Below are 17,327 nucleotides of genomic sequence, written 5' to 3'. Positions count from 1 at the left end.
AATGATTGGTGATGGGGGTCATTAGTCAGCTCTTTGGTTGAAGAGGGTCGGCATAAACTCATTTGTTTATATTGTGAGCTGCTTGTGACCCCATTGGACCCAACACTTCGCATTAGATAATTCACATCATAGAACTAAACAACCGAAAATGTCGAATAATATGCCATGTTCATATTGTGTTGTGTCTGTTATGTCTCCTGTGCTGTTGTCTGTCCTTGGGCAAAATCCCTTTAAGCTTTTGAGTTACTTGAGATACATATTCTGTATAAATATCATTAATTAAAAATCCAGCTAAATCTGGAAATGAATTGTTGCACTCTGATCCAATTTAGATTTTGCAAGGTCAGGGCAACAGAATATCCAAGTAATGAATGGTGAGTTTTGACGGTCTGCATGAATGCAGTGCACGGCACAGAATTGCTGATCACTGAGGTGACTGACGGCCTTTTTGGACTGGAACTCTCTACTTTGACCTGGATTTGACCCGCAATGATTGGATGAAGTCTCCTCTCTCTCTTTGTCAGCTATAAGCATTCAAAGTGAAATGAGTTTGGCCGGTCTCAGCCGAACTTCAAGTCAGCATCAATACGCACTAATTGGTAAATCTACTTAGCCCAAATGGAAATGGAAATGTCACACAGGTGCTATAGGGGCCACTCTGAAGATGCTACAGTTAAGATCAGTTGCAGGGAAGTTTTAGGTGGCGTTTCACTCGACTTGTAACCCAAGCTAGTAAAACCAGGTACAAAGTGTTAAAAATGTTCCTCTCCCCAACAAAATCATCCCTCACTACAATGGGCAGAATGTTCAAAATAATAATACTAAAATAAAATTCTAATAAGAAATGTTTAAGACGAATTTACCCATTGGCCCAGTTGGCAAATACACAGCCAAGTGTGTAACTTTTTTTTTATTCGTTCATGGGATGTGGGCGTCGCTGGCGAGGCCAGCATTTATTGCCTATCCATAATTGCCCCTTGAGAAGGTGGTGGTGAGCCACCTTCTTGAACCGCTGCAGTCCGTGTGGTGAAGGTTCTCCCACAGTGCTGTTCAGAAGGGAGTTCCAGGATTTTGACCCAGCGACGATGAAGGAACGGCGATATATTTTCAAGTTGGGATGGTGTGTGTCTTGGAGGGGAATGTGCAGGTGGTGTTGTTCCCATGTGCCTGCTGCCCTTGTCCTTCTAGGTGGTAGAGGTCGCGGGTCTGGGAGGTGCTGTCGAAGAAGCCTTGGCGAGTTTCTGCAGTACATCCTGTGGATGGTACACACTGCAGCCACAGTGCGCCGGTGGTGAAGGGAGTGAATGTTTAGGGTGGTGGATGGGGTACCAATCAAGCAGGCTGCTTTGTCCTGGATGGTGTCGAGCTTCTTGAGTGTTGTTGGAGCTGCACTCATCCAGGCAAGTGGAGAGTATTCCATCACACTCCTGACTTGTGCCTTGTAGATGGTGGAAAGGCTTTGGGGAGTCAGGAGGTGAGTCACTCGCCGCAGAATACCCAGCCTCTGACCTGCTCTTGTAGCCACAGTATTTATATGGCTGGTCCAGTTAAGTTTCTGGTCATTGGTAACTCCCAGGATGTTGATTGTGGGGGATTCGGCGATGGTAATGCCGTTGAATGTCAAGGGGAGGTGGTTAGATTCTCCCTTGTTGGAGATGGTCATTGCCTGGCACGTGTCTGGTGCGAATGTTACTTGCCACTTATCAGCCCAAGCCTGGATGTTGTCCAGGTCTTGCTGCATGCGGGCACAGACTGCTTCATTATCTGAGGGGTTGCGAATGCAACTGAACACTGTGCAATCATCAGCGAACATCCCCATTTCTGACCTTATGATGGAGGGAAGGTCATTGATGAAGCAGCTGAAGATAGTTGGGGGGGACACAAACTTCAGTTCGATTCCCTTGGCATGTGCTGAGTTAGCTGATCTCAGATGGGTTGGCAATAGGGGTATTATAATTGGCTTCAGTGGTACCAGGCTGGAGAGATGAAAAATCAGCCATGGTTTCCCACTCTTATCCAGTGATTCCTGTTGGAAAGTGAGTGTGTGTGTGTGTGTGTGCGTGCGTGTGCGTGTGCGCGCTTGTGAAGAGGGTGGACTCGTTGTTATTCTTCCCTCGTGCTGACACTTGCTGTTTGAATGGCCACTTGGGCAAAGTACCAGAGGATTGTTGGCACAAGTGGAAATGCACCCAAACATGAGCATCTTAAGAAGCAGAGAGGGGAAAAAAAGAAAGGTTGCTTAAATCTCCAGTCAGATGGGTAAGACTTGGACAGATTAGTCCATCTGACACTGAAGCGTTACATAATATGGTTGGGCACATGAGGATAGGCTATAAATAGCCGAGGTAATTCTGCATGCCCTCTGTCAGGCCTGGCGACTCTGTTGTTAGGAGTAAGAGGTTATGAGCACGAAGACTAAGGTAGATTGGAATATGTAGAGACTGGTTTATTTTCAATGAATGAAGCATAAAGAGGTGGAGCACATTTTTCAATGAAAAATTACTGAGTCTACTCCAAACGAGTGAGGTATGGCCGATTTGCCCATTCTGTTGACCAGCAGACTTACAACCACTGGAGGGAATCTCTCTATTGGATTATTCATTCTGACTGGTACATTAGCCTAGAAATTACTGTCACTGATATTAGCAGGCGAAGGCTTAATGCAGGACTTTGAGGAGGCATTAACCCACTTAAAGTAAACAGGCTAATGCCTGTGTTAAAATAATGGACAAAGGAACACCACGCAAATGTGTTATGCCTTCATATGCTAACATCGGCAACAGTAATTTCTGTGCAATGATGTTTGTACCGTGAATGTGCTGAGGCACCATGGTATGCATGTCAGTTTGGAGACTGATCAGGCTGGGGCTCTTTTCTCCAGAAAAGAGAAGACTGAGGGGTGACCTGATAGAGGTCTTTAGGATTATGAAAGGGTTTGATAGGGTAGACGTAGAAAAGATGTTTCCACTTGTGGGGAGACCAGAACTAGGGGCCATAAAATATAAGATAGTCGCTAATAAATCCAATAGGGAATTCAGGAGAAACTTCTTTATGCAGAGAGTAGTTAGAATGTGGAACTCGCTACCGCAAGGAGTAGTTGAGGCGACTAGCATAGATACATTTATGGGAAAGCTAGATAGAAATATAGAAACAAAGAAATTAGGAGCAGCAATAGGCCATTTGGCCCTTCGAGCCTGCTCAACCATTCAATATGATCATGGCTGATCCTCTATCTCAATACCATATTCCCGCTCTCTCCCCAAACCCCTTGATGCCTTTTGTGTCTAGAAATCTATCTATCTCCTTCTTAAATATATTTAGTGACTTGGCCTCCACAGCCTCCTGTGGGAGAAAATTCCACAGGTTCACCACCCTCTGAGTGAAGAAATTTCTCCTCATCTTAGTCCTAAATGTCCTACCCCGTATCATGAGACTGTGACCCCTCATTCTAGACCCCCCCCCCCCCCCCAACAAGCCAGGGAACACATGAGGGAGAAAGAAATCGAAGGATATGCTGACAGGGTTAGATGAAGCAAGGAGGAAGGAGGCTCGTCTGGAGCATAAACACTGGCATGGACCCATTGGGCTGAATGTCTTATTTCTGTGCTTTATATTCTATGTAATTATATGTAACTGTAATGGCCCCAGTTTGATGTGATAATTTGCCATTGGATTCATGAGTTATGGTTTCAGACAATAACTTGTAACCTTTAAAAAAAAGGAGATTGGAGTTACATGAAATAGAGAAACAGAACACAGGGTGGATAATATATTTCCTTGCCACCACCCACCAGTTAAATCCTCTTGCAGACACATGTCCACAGAGCAACGTCCTGCAAAATCCCTAAAAGGAACAAAAGAGGATTACCTCGCCATTGCGGATTTCCCCAGATTGTGTTCCACTGTCCAGCCCCAAATTGGAAAGAAAAAATGGATGGTGCCAGGGAACTTGCCATACACGTCTGTGACACTGCTCTTAAATATCACATACTGCCTGAGCAATGGTAGAATGAACCCTTTCCTGCTATCGTAGATGTATATTTAGCAACCTGGTGCTGATGTCTGATGCCAGGTTCAAGAAGAAGAAGGAACACGTCCCTTTGTTTGTGGCTGTAGCCATAGACAGTAGTTGCTGACGTTCCTATTATTTTCTGTAGTATTATGGCGGGATGTAGAAAATGGATGTGCGCAATCGCAGAGGAATATCTTGTTTTGCATATGCACATAGAGGCGTTTTTTCCCATATGAATCACATTGACCCAGTCATTTGAATAGATGCGAAGTGCTGTAGTCCAATTTGGGTAGATTGATCTGTTAAACCTTATCCCAAATTATACTCAGATCCTTGAAGAGATATTGCCATTGCTACGGGCATTTTTTTTTTTTAGGCAGGTTAGATGCTTGGACAATCCAGGAATTGCCAATCCAAAAGCTCGGCTCAGAATTTCCTCCGTCTTGGCTGTGGAGCTGATCTTGTTCTGATTTATGGGCTGTTGCGACCGCAGTGCGAACTTTGGGGCAGGTGGGAATAATCCAGCCAACTTCACCAACCCAAAGGATGAAGCAAGAGCAACTTCTTGTCAACTGAACTTTGAGATCAAATGATCTTTATCGTAAAAACGTAGGTCTGTCAAATCTCATGTAAGGAATCTTACAACACCAGGTTATAGTCCAACAGTTTTATTTGAAAATCACAAGCTTTCGGAGGCTTTCTCCTTCGTCAGGTGAGTGTCGGATTCCTTGAAAATTACCGCATATATAGTCATAGAGTGAAGAAAGAACAAAAGGGAAGGTCTGAGATAGGGTGGAAGGCAAGAGTGATTAAATGACAAAGGGGTGATGTTGCAAGGCAAGGAAGGTGGTAATGGGACAAGCTAAGAAACTAAAGATGGGTCTAGGAGCTGTAAATGGCATCCTAGTTGATTTTAACCCTTTAATGGTGTCAGCCTTGGTCCAGTGGTAATTGCCTCTGAGAACAACTGACTGGAGATTGAACCTGGAATAATCCTGAGACCTTCTGTATGGTTTAGAGCTACCTTAGCTGATGCTTTTACTCACTGACATGTCAGAGAAGCTGCAAGCCTAGTTTATTAATATGCACATGTTAAAATTGTTATGTCCTTGCAGAATTAAAATTGATGGCATAAATTGCAGGTTTAATCCCCATTGGATTATTAGGGAACGACCCCCCCCCCCTCCCTCCCTCCCCCTTTAGAGAATCACGAATCTTTTTGAATTGTAAAGGAGAATCATGGGGATAAAATTATAAATGACACTGTTGCGAGCATGCGCATTAGCTCCTGGGGAAAGCCAACAAAGAACTACAATTCCCGAAATGCCCTGTGGTGTTTGCGCTTGCGCAGTGCTCCAGCCGCACATCCCTTGGGAGGACACGCGGTTGCGTGCACCTTGCCTGTCAATCAAATCGAGAGGAAAAAAAAGGTCAAACGACCGGCGCAGGTCGCTAGGTAGCAGAAAGTACGCCGAGAGGTGACAGATTGCAAGGAATCAAACATCCCGGGACTGCTTATCGCTTTTTAATTTTTTGCAAAAAGAATTTTTTTTTAAAAAAAAAAGCAAAGATCGAACCAACGCTGCGAGGGGAAAAAAAAAGTTTAATTTTAAAACATCGCTATGGAAAATATGCCAGCGTGATTATTATAAAACAAAAAGGAAGGGAGATCTGCCGGCTTGGTGCAGTCGAAGCCTGTCCGGAATTGCTATCGAGAAGTAAAGGCTTTATTCCTAGGATCCTGCTCCCATTTCCTTTTAGAATTGTTGAGTATTTTTCCCGCAGTTTGGATTTGAGATTCTCCCTCTCTCCTCCCTCCTTGGCTGCGTTTCCCTTTTTTTTTCGCCCTTCACCTTGTGCTTCTGTCTCTTGGCTCCAGCAGGGCTGATGATGTGGAGATTAGCAACATGCACGGCTCTACTCTTCCTACTCCGCTTGGTGACCAGGCTGCCCTGGCCGCTGGTTGCAGCCGCGACCTGCGCTTTCTACCTCGCATCGGGAGGCCGGAAATTCCTCGGGATCTTCTTCAAGACCATACGCCGGGATGTGCAGTGAGTAACGCAGTCCTTCCACATTCGCCCGGAGCCTCCCTTCCCTTCCCCATCTCACTGATACCGGTCCTTTGTGCAGCCGCGATCCGATTCCATTTGTCCTTGGCAAAGGAGACGGCGCTAGGTAGCAGCCCTTTGAATTGCTGACTTAATAGCCAGCCAGCTATCCAGGGTTTATGCAGCTTAACTATGGGGGAGATGCATTCGATAATGTTGCAATGCAGCCACATCCCCTTCTGTGTCAGAGGATGCAGGCAGTGTTCTTAAAATGTACCACCAGCGAAGCTCCAATGAACAAGGAAGTGAGTGCTAAGGGTAGACAAGTCTACTGCCTTCTTGTGAAGCCAGAGTGGCTCAGTTGGTGAAAGCGCTGCCCTGTGTGCTCCTGAGCGACACCGACCTGAAAAAGTTGCCATATTTCAATCTGGTCATGCTGAGTTACCTGATTCCAACTGGGGCATTATTAGGGGGCATTGCTGTTTGCCTCTGGGTTAGGGAAGAGAGAGGTTTAAAATATCAGCCAGGGTTTCTACTCTTGATAGCTGTTCAGTGACACCCCCCCCCCTCCATGGAAGGTGTATGAGTGTGAAAGAAAGACTTGCATTTATATAGCACCTTTCATAACCTCAGGACGCCCTAAAGCGTTTTACAGCCAATTACGTACTTTTGAAGTGTGGTCACTGTTGTAATGTAGGAAACGCAGCAGCCAATTTACACACAGCATGGTCCTGTCCCCCGGGGATCCAGCAATCAGAAAGGGAGTCTGTAGCAGGGGGAGTCCTAAGCTTTCCTTGTGGGGCCCGGAGGAACACTCCTGCTCCTTCTGGCCTCAAAAGGAAAGTTTATAAAAAAAAGTTTTATAAAATCTTACCTTTTGAGTCTCTTTTGGCCCATATCCTGTTCTCTTGCTGGGTTGGCCTGGCAGGAAACTCAGTGTGGCTTTTCCCCCCCCCCCCTTGCTCAGGCCACCGAGTTAAAATTGCAGTTGGGCTCTGATGACATCATTGGGACCCGAGATGCAAATGTGAAATAAAGGACCCTGCCGGATTTGGGCGGGTGTCGTTGCTGCCTGCTCAGTCGAGCAGGTTAAAATTGGGAACTGTCAGCTCCCTGTGTCTTCAGGGTGAGTAACCTGGGGAATTTTATCTACCTACCTGCCCAGTTTCCACCTGACAATAAGGGTTAAAATCATCCCCATGGGAGCAGTTTCAGATAATCAGGTAACAGTAACTTACCACTCAACCTCCATTTGTCATGCAAACTCCTGATGGGATTACTGCCAGATTGGTTATTTAATATGTTGCTATGGTTCCTTCAATGAAGGAAATATAATTTGTGCTGAAGTTACCCGTTAAATATTTTGGTGTTGATCTCACTTCGCTTGTTAAGTTAGAAGGGGAAAATTCCAGCCTCCTGCTTACACACAGATCAGATCTGTACTGAGCTCCTGGCATTCATTCATTTTTACCATTCAGATTGTGCAGGAAACAAGTTTCAAACTGGACCTTTTCCACTTCCTGTTTCAGCTGCTCACTCATCTTTTGTCATGAGATGGTGGGGTCACAGGGCAGTGACTCATGCTGGGGTGAGGTTCCTAAAGTACCAGCAGCCCTCCTGCTACCCTGCCCAACTGGGCATGCTTCATTGTGCGAGTGGGCAATGAGTAGCAGGAAGTGATTTGATCCATGGAGATAGGGAGGGAGTCGTAACAACTGAGCCTTGCCTGATGTCAACTGATGTGTAGATTCTAACTGTGATAGTGGTCAGGAACTGGCTGATTTCCCTCCTCCCTAGCCTGGGGATACCGAGGTGTTTTCTGTTTGTTATAGTGAAAGAAAATAATATAAATTACAGTGAAAATCAGTGAAAGAAAATAATATAAATTACAGAAGGGGAAAAAGTTGCAGGACTATGGGGAAAGAGCAGGGGAGTAGGAGTGGAGCTATTTGGATAGCTCTTTCAAAGAGCCGGCACAGACACGATGGGCTGAATGGCCTCCTGTGCTGTATGATTCTATGAACTCTTAGAATTTCATAAATTTTGAGCAGGGTAAATTCTGTTTGTGCCCATTGAGAATTGGTGGCATTCCTTTTGTGAATGATAACTGCAGGTTTGACATTGGGTGTTATCAATGGTATTTGCATTTTCCATGATGGCAGTCTGCAAATGTGTCGGAGTCTTATCGGGATAGGGATTTCCAGGGGAAGACTGTGAACCCCAAGAGGGTACGACCTTCCAATTGCTGTAGAATGGTTTCCCACTAAAGAAAAGGACTTGCATTTCTATGGCGCCTTTGACAACCTCAGGACATCCCAAAGCGCTTTACAGACAATGAAGTACTTTGAAGTGTAGTCATTGTTGTAATGTAGGAAACATGGAGGCCAATTTGCGAACAGCAAGGTCTCACAAACAGCAATGTGATAATAACCAGTTATTCTGGGTTTTTTTTTAGTGAGATTGGTGGAGGGATAAAGGTTGGCCAGGACACCGGGGAGAACTCCCCTGCTTTTCTTCGAATAGTGCCAACGCATCTGTCACATCTACCTGAGAGGGCAGACGGGGCCTTGGTTTAACGTCTCATCCGAAAGACGGCATCTCCGACAGTGCAGCACTCCCTCAGTACTGCACTGAAGTGTCAGCCCGGATTACGGAGCTCCAGTCTCCAGAGTGGGGCTTCAACCCATGACCTTCTGACCCAGGGGCGAGGGTGGTACCACTGAGCCAAGACTGACTAGCCGAGAAGTCGGTACAGACTTGACCACTATATTTCCCACTAAGGCAGTGACTGGCCGACACAAATATTTCAATTTGCTGGTGGACCAGAGACATTGGGCAGAACTTTCAACTTCAGCAGGGGCGTAAAACGGGCGGTGGCAGATTGGCCACCCGTTATGCACTCTTCACCCCCGCACCCCCCCCCCCCCCCCCCCCGATTTTCCTCTCCAGTGACTACCACCTGTTCACCCATTGTACACCCTGGCGAAGGTAAAACTTCTTCCTATTCTGCCTGCCAGAGAAGCGTAGACTGGATGCAATTTTTGAAAGGATTCGCTGCAGGTCTGTGAATGAGAGCTCTGGGCAGGATAGAGTTTGGCATGCGATGCCCCTCCCCAGTCATCGACAGTCACTGTAGCAGAGGGCACCCATATAATTGTACCCAGGAGGAGACAATGTCTTCAGGAAAGAATGGGGATAAACAGTTGGCAAAAAGAAAAGAAACAAATGGCCCGTTGCTGTGCCACGCTACCAGGCCATAAGCATCCCCAAATCACATTTTATTGTTGGGCTTCATGGAGATTGGTGTCACATTTAAGGGTGTGGTCCGTAATTGTTTGTAAGGGTAGGGAAGCAGTTACAACACTTGGGAGGTCATCTCTATCCCAGGGAAGGTAGAATTTTGCGTGTCTACTCTGTATTGGTGAACTTTGAAGAAGGTTAGAACTTGGGAACAGAGCATTTTCTATTTCAAGCACACAGCATCAGCATCAAGCACGCCAAGGTCACGCGGAGTATGCTACAGTCTAGATGTAAAGTAAAGCTCCCAGACAGAGCAGACCTTCATCCTAGCAGTCTGGGCTGCATTTGATCCAATATCCTAGAAAAGAAATGTGGAATGCGTGTGTATATGTGTGCGTCAGTGTGTACTGTTGGGCCTCATGGAGATTGGTGTCACATTTAAGGGTATGGTCCTTAATTGTTCATAAGGGTAGGGTAGCAGTTCCAACACCCAGGAGATCATCTCTATCCCAGGGAAGGTAGAACCCATCTGCTGCTGAAACCCTCATCCATGCTTTTGTTACTTCCAGACTCGACTATTCCAATGCTGTCCTGGCCGGCCTCCCATCTTCCACCCTCTATAAACTTGAGCTCATCCAAATCTCTGCTGCCTGTATTCTAATTCGCACCAAGTCCTGTTCACCCATCACCCCTGTGCTCCATCCGATCCCAGTCCACCAACCTCAGTTTCAAAATTCTTATCCTCGTGTTCAAATCCATCCATAGCCTCGTGCATCGCTCTCTCTGTAACCTACTTCAGCCCTACAGACTTCCGGGAACACTGCGTTCCTCCAGCTCTGACTTGTGCATCCCCCAATTCCTTTGCCCCACCATTGGCGGCCGTGCCTTCAGCTGTCTGGGCCCTAAGCTCTGGAATTCCCTCCCCAAACCTCTCCACCTCTCCCTCCTCCTTTTAAGACGCTCTTTAAAACCTACCTCTTTGACCAAACGGTTGGTCATCTGTCCTAATGTCTCCTTCTTTTGCTCGGTATCAGTTTTTGGTCTGATTAGGCTCTTGTGAAGCACTTTGGGACGTTTTACCATGTTAAAGGTGCTATATAAATGCAAGTTATTGTTGTATGGTTTTCTCCTCCCTTTGAAGGACTCCTGCTGGTTCCATGGTCACTAGTTGCCTTCTGATACCTCACCCAGGTAACCATTCTTTATGTGTGGGCCTTGCCAGTGTACCTGCTGGCAGACTGTGGTGGAGATTGCAGCCGAGCCTGATCCCGTCCTTGCCCAACGTCCACGTGGGCTCAATTTTTAGCAGGGGGTCACTGGATAACGATGACGGACAGGGATCCTGACTGATTTTTTTTCCTCCCCTTTCTCTCTAGCCCCTCGGGCACTGAGGCACTTCCTCAGGGACAGTCTTAACCCAGTTTCTAATGGTCTCTCATTAGATACCACAAGGATAACTGTGACCGAGGAGTGAATAAAAATCCACATTGGTGCAGATAAGGGGGTTCTCCTGAGGTCGGGGCCGAGGCACGTTGTTGGGACATAACAGAGGGGCCAATGGTAGAGACCTTTATACCATGCAGTCAAGATGGGCCAACCCAGCACAGACTATGGATTGAACCTGATACCATCCTGATTTGTATTGCCCTATATATTTTATAATCCAAAAATAATGATTCACTCGTCTCAAGGACATTCGCTTGGTATGTGCCTGAGATCAATTAATCATCGCATTCAGACGTTTTATGATTGGTTTCCACACTCTTTCATCATTATGTTGATGGATTATTTCCATTGTTTTTTTTTGGGCAAGAGATTTACCCACATTTTGTAGTTTGAGGTCAGCTCCAGAGTAGAAACATGATTGGTTGGTGTGGACAAAACGGATGCAGTATATGCTCGAAAAGGAAAGAATTTGCTGGGCTATGGGGAAAGAGCAGGGGAGTGGGACTAATTGGATTGCTCTTTCAATTGTTAATTTTAAATCTGTGATTGATCAATTTTTGTTAACCAAAGGTATCAGGGATATGGGGCTACGGCAGGTATATGGAGTTAGGTCACAGATCAGCCATGATTTCATTGAATGGCGGAACATTGTCGCTGGGTCAAAATCCTGGCAGTCCCTACCTAACAGCAGTCTGGGAGAACCTTTACCACATGGACTGCAGCGGTTCAAGGCGGCGGCTCACCACCACCTTCTCAAGGGCAAATTGGGATGGGCATTAAATGCTGGCCTTGCCAGCGACACCCACATCCCATGAACAAATTTTAAAAAAGAGGCTCAAGGGCCTAAAGGACCACTCCCGTTCCTAAGTTCCCATGATTTAAAGGCATATTTGGGAAGTGTTTCATCGCATCCTTTTTGGTGCATATATGTGCAGCATACATTGCATTCTAGTGAGTGTTTCTCAATGTTCCATCCCCAGGACAAGATTTCTCCTGTATCTAAAGGACAATGTACATGGACTAGATAGCTAAGGACATGTAGAGTGTTGATTCATTGCTGTTGACATTCTCTCAATTTTAATTGCAAAGATTTGGAATTTGGGTTGATCACATTGAGAGGAGAGACTGGATGGGAGTGTTTATTGGATTCTGAAACTTTCCTGCCTCAGTGTAGTTTCCTCTTGTTCTCAAGGGAGTGATGTTACTGCTGAGGAACCTCCTCATCTCAGGCACTGGTGTCTGTATATCAGCTCAGGTAGAAAGAAGCCAGCTACAGAGTAAAGCTCCCAGATCAGGTGTAGCACAGTTGGATGCAAACTAAAGCTTCCTCTACTCCGTCCCTACAATATGTCTCAGCACCAGCTAAAGCACAGCAACCCTCTATTGCACCTGTGTGACATTTTCCCATTTCCCACACCAGCCATCCATCCTTAAGGTCTCTTGAAGTGAGATTGCCAATTAATGCTAAGTTAGGGGCTACACTATAAACTAGGTTGAGACTGCCTAAACTCATTTCACATAGGACCTTCACAGTTAGTGGGAGAGGAGAGTATTATTTCATCAGTCTGGGCTAGATTGAAACCCAGGTCCTACTGTGAACTGACCCATTGACCTTTTTCCTTGTTTAGCTCACCAGTTTCCTTAGCCCTGACCAGTTACATATCACGCATTTGGATTGAGACTCATCCATTTTGATTTAAAAATGTTGCTCCTTTCAGTGAATCTGACTCAAAAAAGAAGCCCCCATGTTCCACATTTATAATTGGGTTTCTAGCTGATGTTATCCTTTCTGATTCTAAATCCTAGCATTTCCCTGGTGTTAACAACTTTGCAAAGAGTAGAACTAAATATACACGGTCCGCAGGAGAGGTTACTGTCTCTCAGACACACACACACACGTAGAATCATAGAATGATACAGCACAGAAGGAGGCCATTCAGCCCATCATGCCTGTGCCGGCTCTTTGAAAGAGCTATCCAGTTAGACCCACTCCCCTGCTCTTTTCCCCATAGCCCTGCAAATTTTCCCCTTCAAGTATTTATCCAATTCCCTTTTGAAAGTTATTATTGAATCTGCTTCCACCACCCTTTCAGGCAGTGCATTCCAGATCATAAAAACTCGCTGCTTTAAAAAAAAAAGTCTCCTCATCTCACCTTTGGTTCTTTTGCCAATTATCTTAGATCTGTGTCCTCTGGTTACCGACCCTTCTGCCACGGGAAACTGTTTCTTCTTATTTACTCTTATCAAAACCCCAAACTAGGGCCAGAGTTTAACTTAGCTGATACGAACTAGATAGTGATTTTTAAAAACGCAATATAGTTCTTTATCTACAACAGCTCGACCTATCAGTTCAGGCAAAGGGGAGAAGAGCTTAAAATTTAACTACTGGAAAAATGTGTCGTTGACCTAAGACAAAGCTTTCTGTTCTGTTGCCAACTAGGGCTGAAGGTGTAGACTCAGCGTTCATACAACTGGAGTGCCAAGAGTTAACCCCTTGAGTTCAGCATTGAAATCAGAAATATAAGATTATTTTTGTTGATTACTAAACAGATTTTTTGGATTGGAAAATGCCCTGTGAGTCTGGGTGTCTTTCAAGGAATAATTCTGTAACACTTCTCTTCAAAAACAACAATGACCTGCACTGATATGGCACCTTTAATGTAAAAAGTGTCTCACGGTGCTTCACAGTAGAGATAGATAGAGGAACAGCTGCCAGGAGGGAGAGATTAGGAAGGGTGGTGGAAAGGTGGGTTTTGAGTAGCTTTCTAAAGGTGGAGAGAGAAGGAGAGAGGCAGGGGTTTAGGGAGGAAGTTCCAGAAAGTAGGACTGAGTGGGTTGAACACTCTGCTGCCAGTGGCGGAGCGATGGGAGGTGAGGGATGTGCGCAAAAGGCAGGAGTCAGGGACAGAGAGTGCAGGAGGGGCGATAAGGCTGGAGGAGACTGCAGGAGGGAGGATGGGATGAGGCAGTGGAGCGATTTGAAGACATTGACAAAGAGTTTAAATTTAGTGCATTAGGGGGCACAAAGCTAATGCGGGTCAGCAAGGTTGGGCAAGCAGGATTTACTCCACGGCAGGTATGCCCAGCTGACATTTGGACAAGTTGGAGTTTAAGGGCGGAGGATGGGACAACAGAGAGGAGGGAACTGGGCAAGTCCAGAATCTTACAGCACAGAAGGAGGCCATTCAGCCCATCGTGCCTGTGGCGGGAGATACCAAAAGCATTTCAGCGGTAGAGGGGCTGAGGTATGGGCGAAGGCTGGCAGTGTTGCAGGGGTGGAAGTGAGTGGTCTTGGTGACAGATCTAATGTGGGGTTTGAAACTTAGCCCTGGGATGAACAGCTCTTAGTGGCTGAGTCACCCTGCAGTACAAAACTGCTTATAGCCTGACGTCAACTGTTTAAGATTGCAAAAATGGAAATGTCAGATGTGCCCTCTGGTGTTGAGGTTTCGACACATTGGGGTTAAAATCATACTACAGTGTTGCATATTGATACGAAATTACCCCACTGCTATTTCAAATAGGTTACTATGTTAACATAGCTGACAGAGGAATTTTATATGAATGTGCTAACTGTTTGTTACTAAATATGGCACAGTGTCATTTCAGCCCATAGGAGCAGATTTCCTCTGTTTGCCATTTGTATAAAAAAACACATTTAAAATTTAGCTGCAAATAGCAAATGGGGTAATTTACCCTATTATTGGGCAGAGTAGAGGGAACGTTATCCTGTCTCTAACCAGGGCTGTCATCTAACCTGAGAGTGACTGATGCTAGCAAGTGTGGAAAGATCTCTCATTGATGACCACTGACACCCTTCATCTTGATTAATGCCAAAAAGTCACAGGATGTTTAAAAATCCTGGCCTGGCTGAAACTGGACCGTAGCCGTTCACAAAGGCGGCCCACCACCACCTTCTCAAGGGCAACTAGGGATGGGCAATAAATAATGGCCTTGCCATCAACGCCTAGATCACGAAAATTAAAGAAAGAAAGAAAGAAAGTTGTAATGTAGGAAAAGTGGCAGCTAATTTTCACACAGCAAGGTCCCACAAATAGCAAAGAAAGAAATGATGGGGTAATCTGTTTTAGGTGCTGGTTGCGGGATAAAGGTTGGCCAGCACATCAGTGCACCCTGCGCACCTCGTCTACCGTTGTCCGATGGGACCCAACGGAAGTGGAAGTGCTAAAAGTGATAAAGTATTTCATTCTCCAGTATTGATAACCCCGCACTGACAAAGGTGTTGGAAGGGACAGAGAACGAGAGGCAGTTGCTCTCTGGGTTTACGTTTCCTTTTTTTTTTGTTTTATGCCCCCTCTTATCTCAGTGCTGCTGGTGTCCTTCTCAAAGTGAAGCTCAACGTGAAGCGGAACTTGAAGCTGAACAACACGGTCCCGAAAATCTTCCACGAAATCGTCCAGAGGCACCCGGACAAGACGGCGCTAATCTTTGAGGGGACGGGAGCCAGCTGGAGTTTCCGGGACCTGGACGAGTACTCCAACCGGGTGGCCAACTATTTTCACGAGCTGGGCTACCGCACTGGCGACGTGGTGGCGGTCTTCATGGAGAGCAGGAACGAGTACGTGGGACTGTGGCTGGGGATGGCTAAGGTCGGCGTGGAGGCGGCACTCATTAACTTCAACCTGCGGATGGACGCACTGGCCCACTGCATCAACATCTCCAGGGCCAACGCCATCGTGTTCGGAGGCGAACTGAACAACGGTAAGTGCAAGGCGACGGCTTTTAGTAAACGAGGAGGCAACGAAGATGGCGCGAGGCAGCAGTGGCTTACCTGAGACCCATTCTAAGAAAAAAAGAACTTGCAATTCTATAGCGCCTTTCACGACCTCAGAACATACCAAAGCGCTTTACAGCCAATTAAGTGATTTTTGAAGTACAGTCACTGTTGTAATGTAGGAAATGCGGCAGCCAATTTACGCACAGCGAGGTCCCGCAAACAGCAATGTGATAATGACCAGATAATCTGTTTTAGTGATGTTGGTTGAGGGATAAATATTGGCCAGGACGCCAGGAAGGACTCCCCAGTTCTTCGAAATAGTGCCGGGGATCGTTTACATCCACCTTAGAGGGCAGACGAGGCCTTGGTTTAACGTATCATCTGAAATACGGCACCTCCGACAGTGCAGCACTCCCTCAGTCCTGCACTGGAGTGTCAGCCTAGATGCGGTGCTCAAGTCTCTGGAGCAACTCTTGAACCCACAACTTTCTGACTCAGAGGTGAGAGTGCTACCACTGAGAGGGTCTAGAGGTTTAGAAGCAATAGAATATGAAATAAATTTGAACTGAACCAAGCCACAGTAGGCCACATCAGTGAAAAACAATTCAGGTGGTTCAGACATAGAATCTTAGAGCACAGAAGGAGGCCATTTGGCCCAGCGTGCCTTTGCTGGCTCTTTGAAAGAGCTGTTCAATTAGTCACACTCTCCTGCTCTTTCCCCGCAGCTCTGCATATTTTTCCTTTTCAAGTATATTTTCAATTCCCTTTTTAAAAGTTACTATTGAATCTGCTTCCAACACCCTTTCAGGCAGTGCATTCCAGAGCATAACAACTCGCTGTGTAAAAATATTTCTCCTCATCTCCCCCCTGGTTCTTTTGCCGTGCAAATAGAATGAATTATGGCAGATTAGCAAAATGTGTAAAAGGAACAAGGCCGAGAGGAAGACAATAGCCTGACTGTATTAATGATGACATCATGGCCAAGTGACTTTATTTTATCAAAGTAGTATACCTTAAATCTAGTAGAAAGGGTCAGAGTGGCTTTATTCATTCATTCATCATTTGCTGATCTGATGGTGAAAAATTAGACAGCTTCATCTGTGGCTTGTTTTTGAAAGTCAGTGGAAGTCATTTTATTTATTCATGTTTATATCAGATGTCAGTGCACCACATCACGGGGATTACTGCTAGAGTTTCGGCCCACAAGTTCTATAGAGGGACGATATACTAGAGGGTTCAAAAACTGAATCTATTTGGTTAGAAACATAGAAAAATAGGAGCAGGAGTAGGCCATTCGGCCGTTCGAGCCTGCTCCGCCATTCAATATGATCATGGCTGATCCTCTATCTCAATACCATATTCCCGCTCTCTCCCCATACCCCTTGAATACCCTCTGATGCCTTTTGTGTCCAGAAATCTATCCAGCTCCTTCTTAAATATATTGGCCTCCACAGCCTTCTGTGGTAGAGAATTCCACAGTTTAACTGCCCTCTGAGTGAAGAAATTTCTCCTCATCTCAGTCCTAAATGTCCTACCCCGTATCCTGAGACTGTGGCCCCTCGTTCTGGACCCCCCCCAGCCTGGGGAAAAATTCTCCCTGCATCCAGTCTATCTAGCCCTGTCAGAATTTTATACGTTTCAATTTGATCCCCTCTCATTCTTCTAAACTCGAGTGAATACAGGTCTAGTCGACCTAATCTCTCCTCATACGACAATCCTGCCATCCCAGGAATCAGTCTGGTGAACCTTCGCTGCACTCCCTGTATGTAAAGTATATCCTATGGTTAGAGTTAAGGAACAGAAAAGGAGCTGTTACGTTGCTGGGTGTTTACTATAGACCCCC

At 45.8% G+C, this 17,327-nt stretch overlaps 1 protein-coding gene across 3 annotated transcripts in view; it reads left to right on the top strand.

Annotated features, from left to right (window-relative positions):
* The first annotated feature begins 5,393 nt into the window (after positions 1-5,393).
* The window catches only part of slc27a4 (solute carrier family 27 member 4), a 60,828-nt gene continuing 48,894 nt past the window's right edge, over positions 5,394-17,327 (top strand). The window contains exons 1-3 of one of the 3 annotated variants that reach the window (XM_067969863.1): positions 5,394-5,730; positions 5,895-6,063; positions 15,074-15,468. In XM_067969863.1, coding sequence (XP_067825964.1) covers positions 5,900-6,063; positions 15,074-15,468 — 559 coding nt within the window. In that variant the 5' untranslated portion in view covers positions 5,394-5,730; positions 5,895-5,899. Of the gene's footprint in view, positions 6,064-15,073; positions 15,469-17,327 lie in introns of all 3 variants that reach the window. The other 2 variants (XM_067969862.1, XM_067969861.1) reach the window with 2 other exon arrangements.

The sequence above is a fragment of the Heptranchias perlo genome, chromosome 31 (assembly GCF_035084215.1).
Source record: "Heptranchias perlo isolate sHepPer1 chromosome 31, sHepPer1.hap1, whole genome shotgun sequence".
Lineage (NCBI taxonomy): Eukaryota > Metazoa > Chordata > Chondrichthyes > Hexanchiformes > Hexanchidae > Heptranchias > Heptranchias perlo.
Note: the sequence above shows the minus strand (reverse complement) of the source record. Positions and strands in the feature narration are given on the sequence as shown.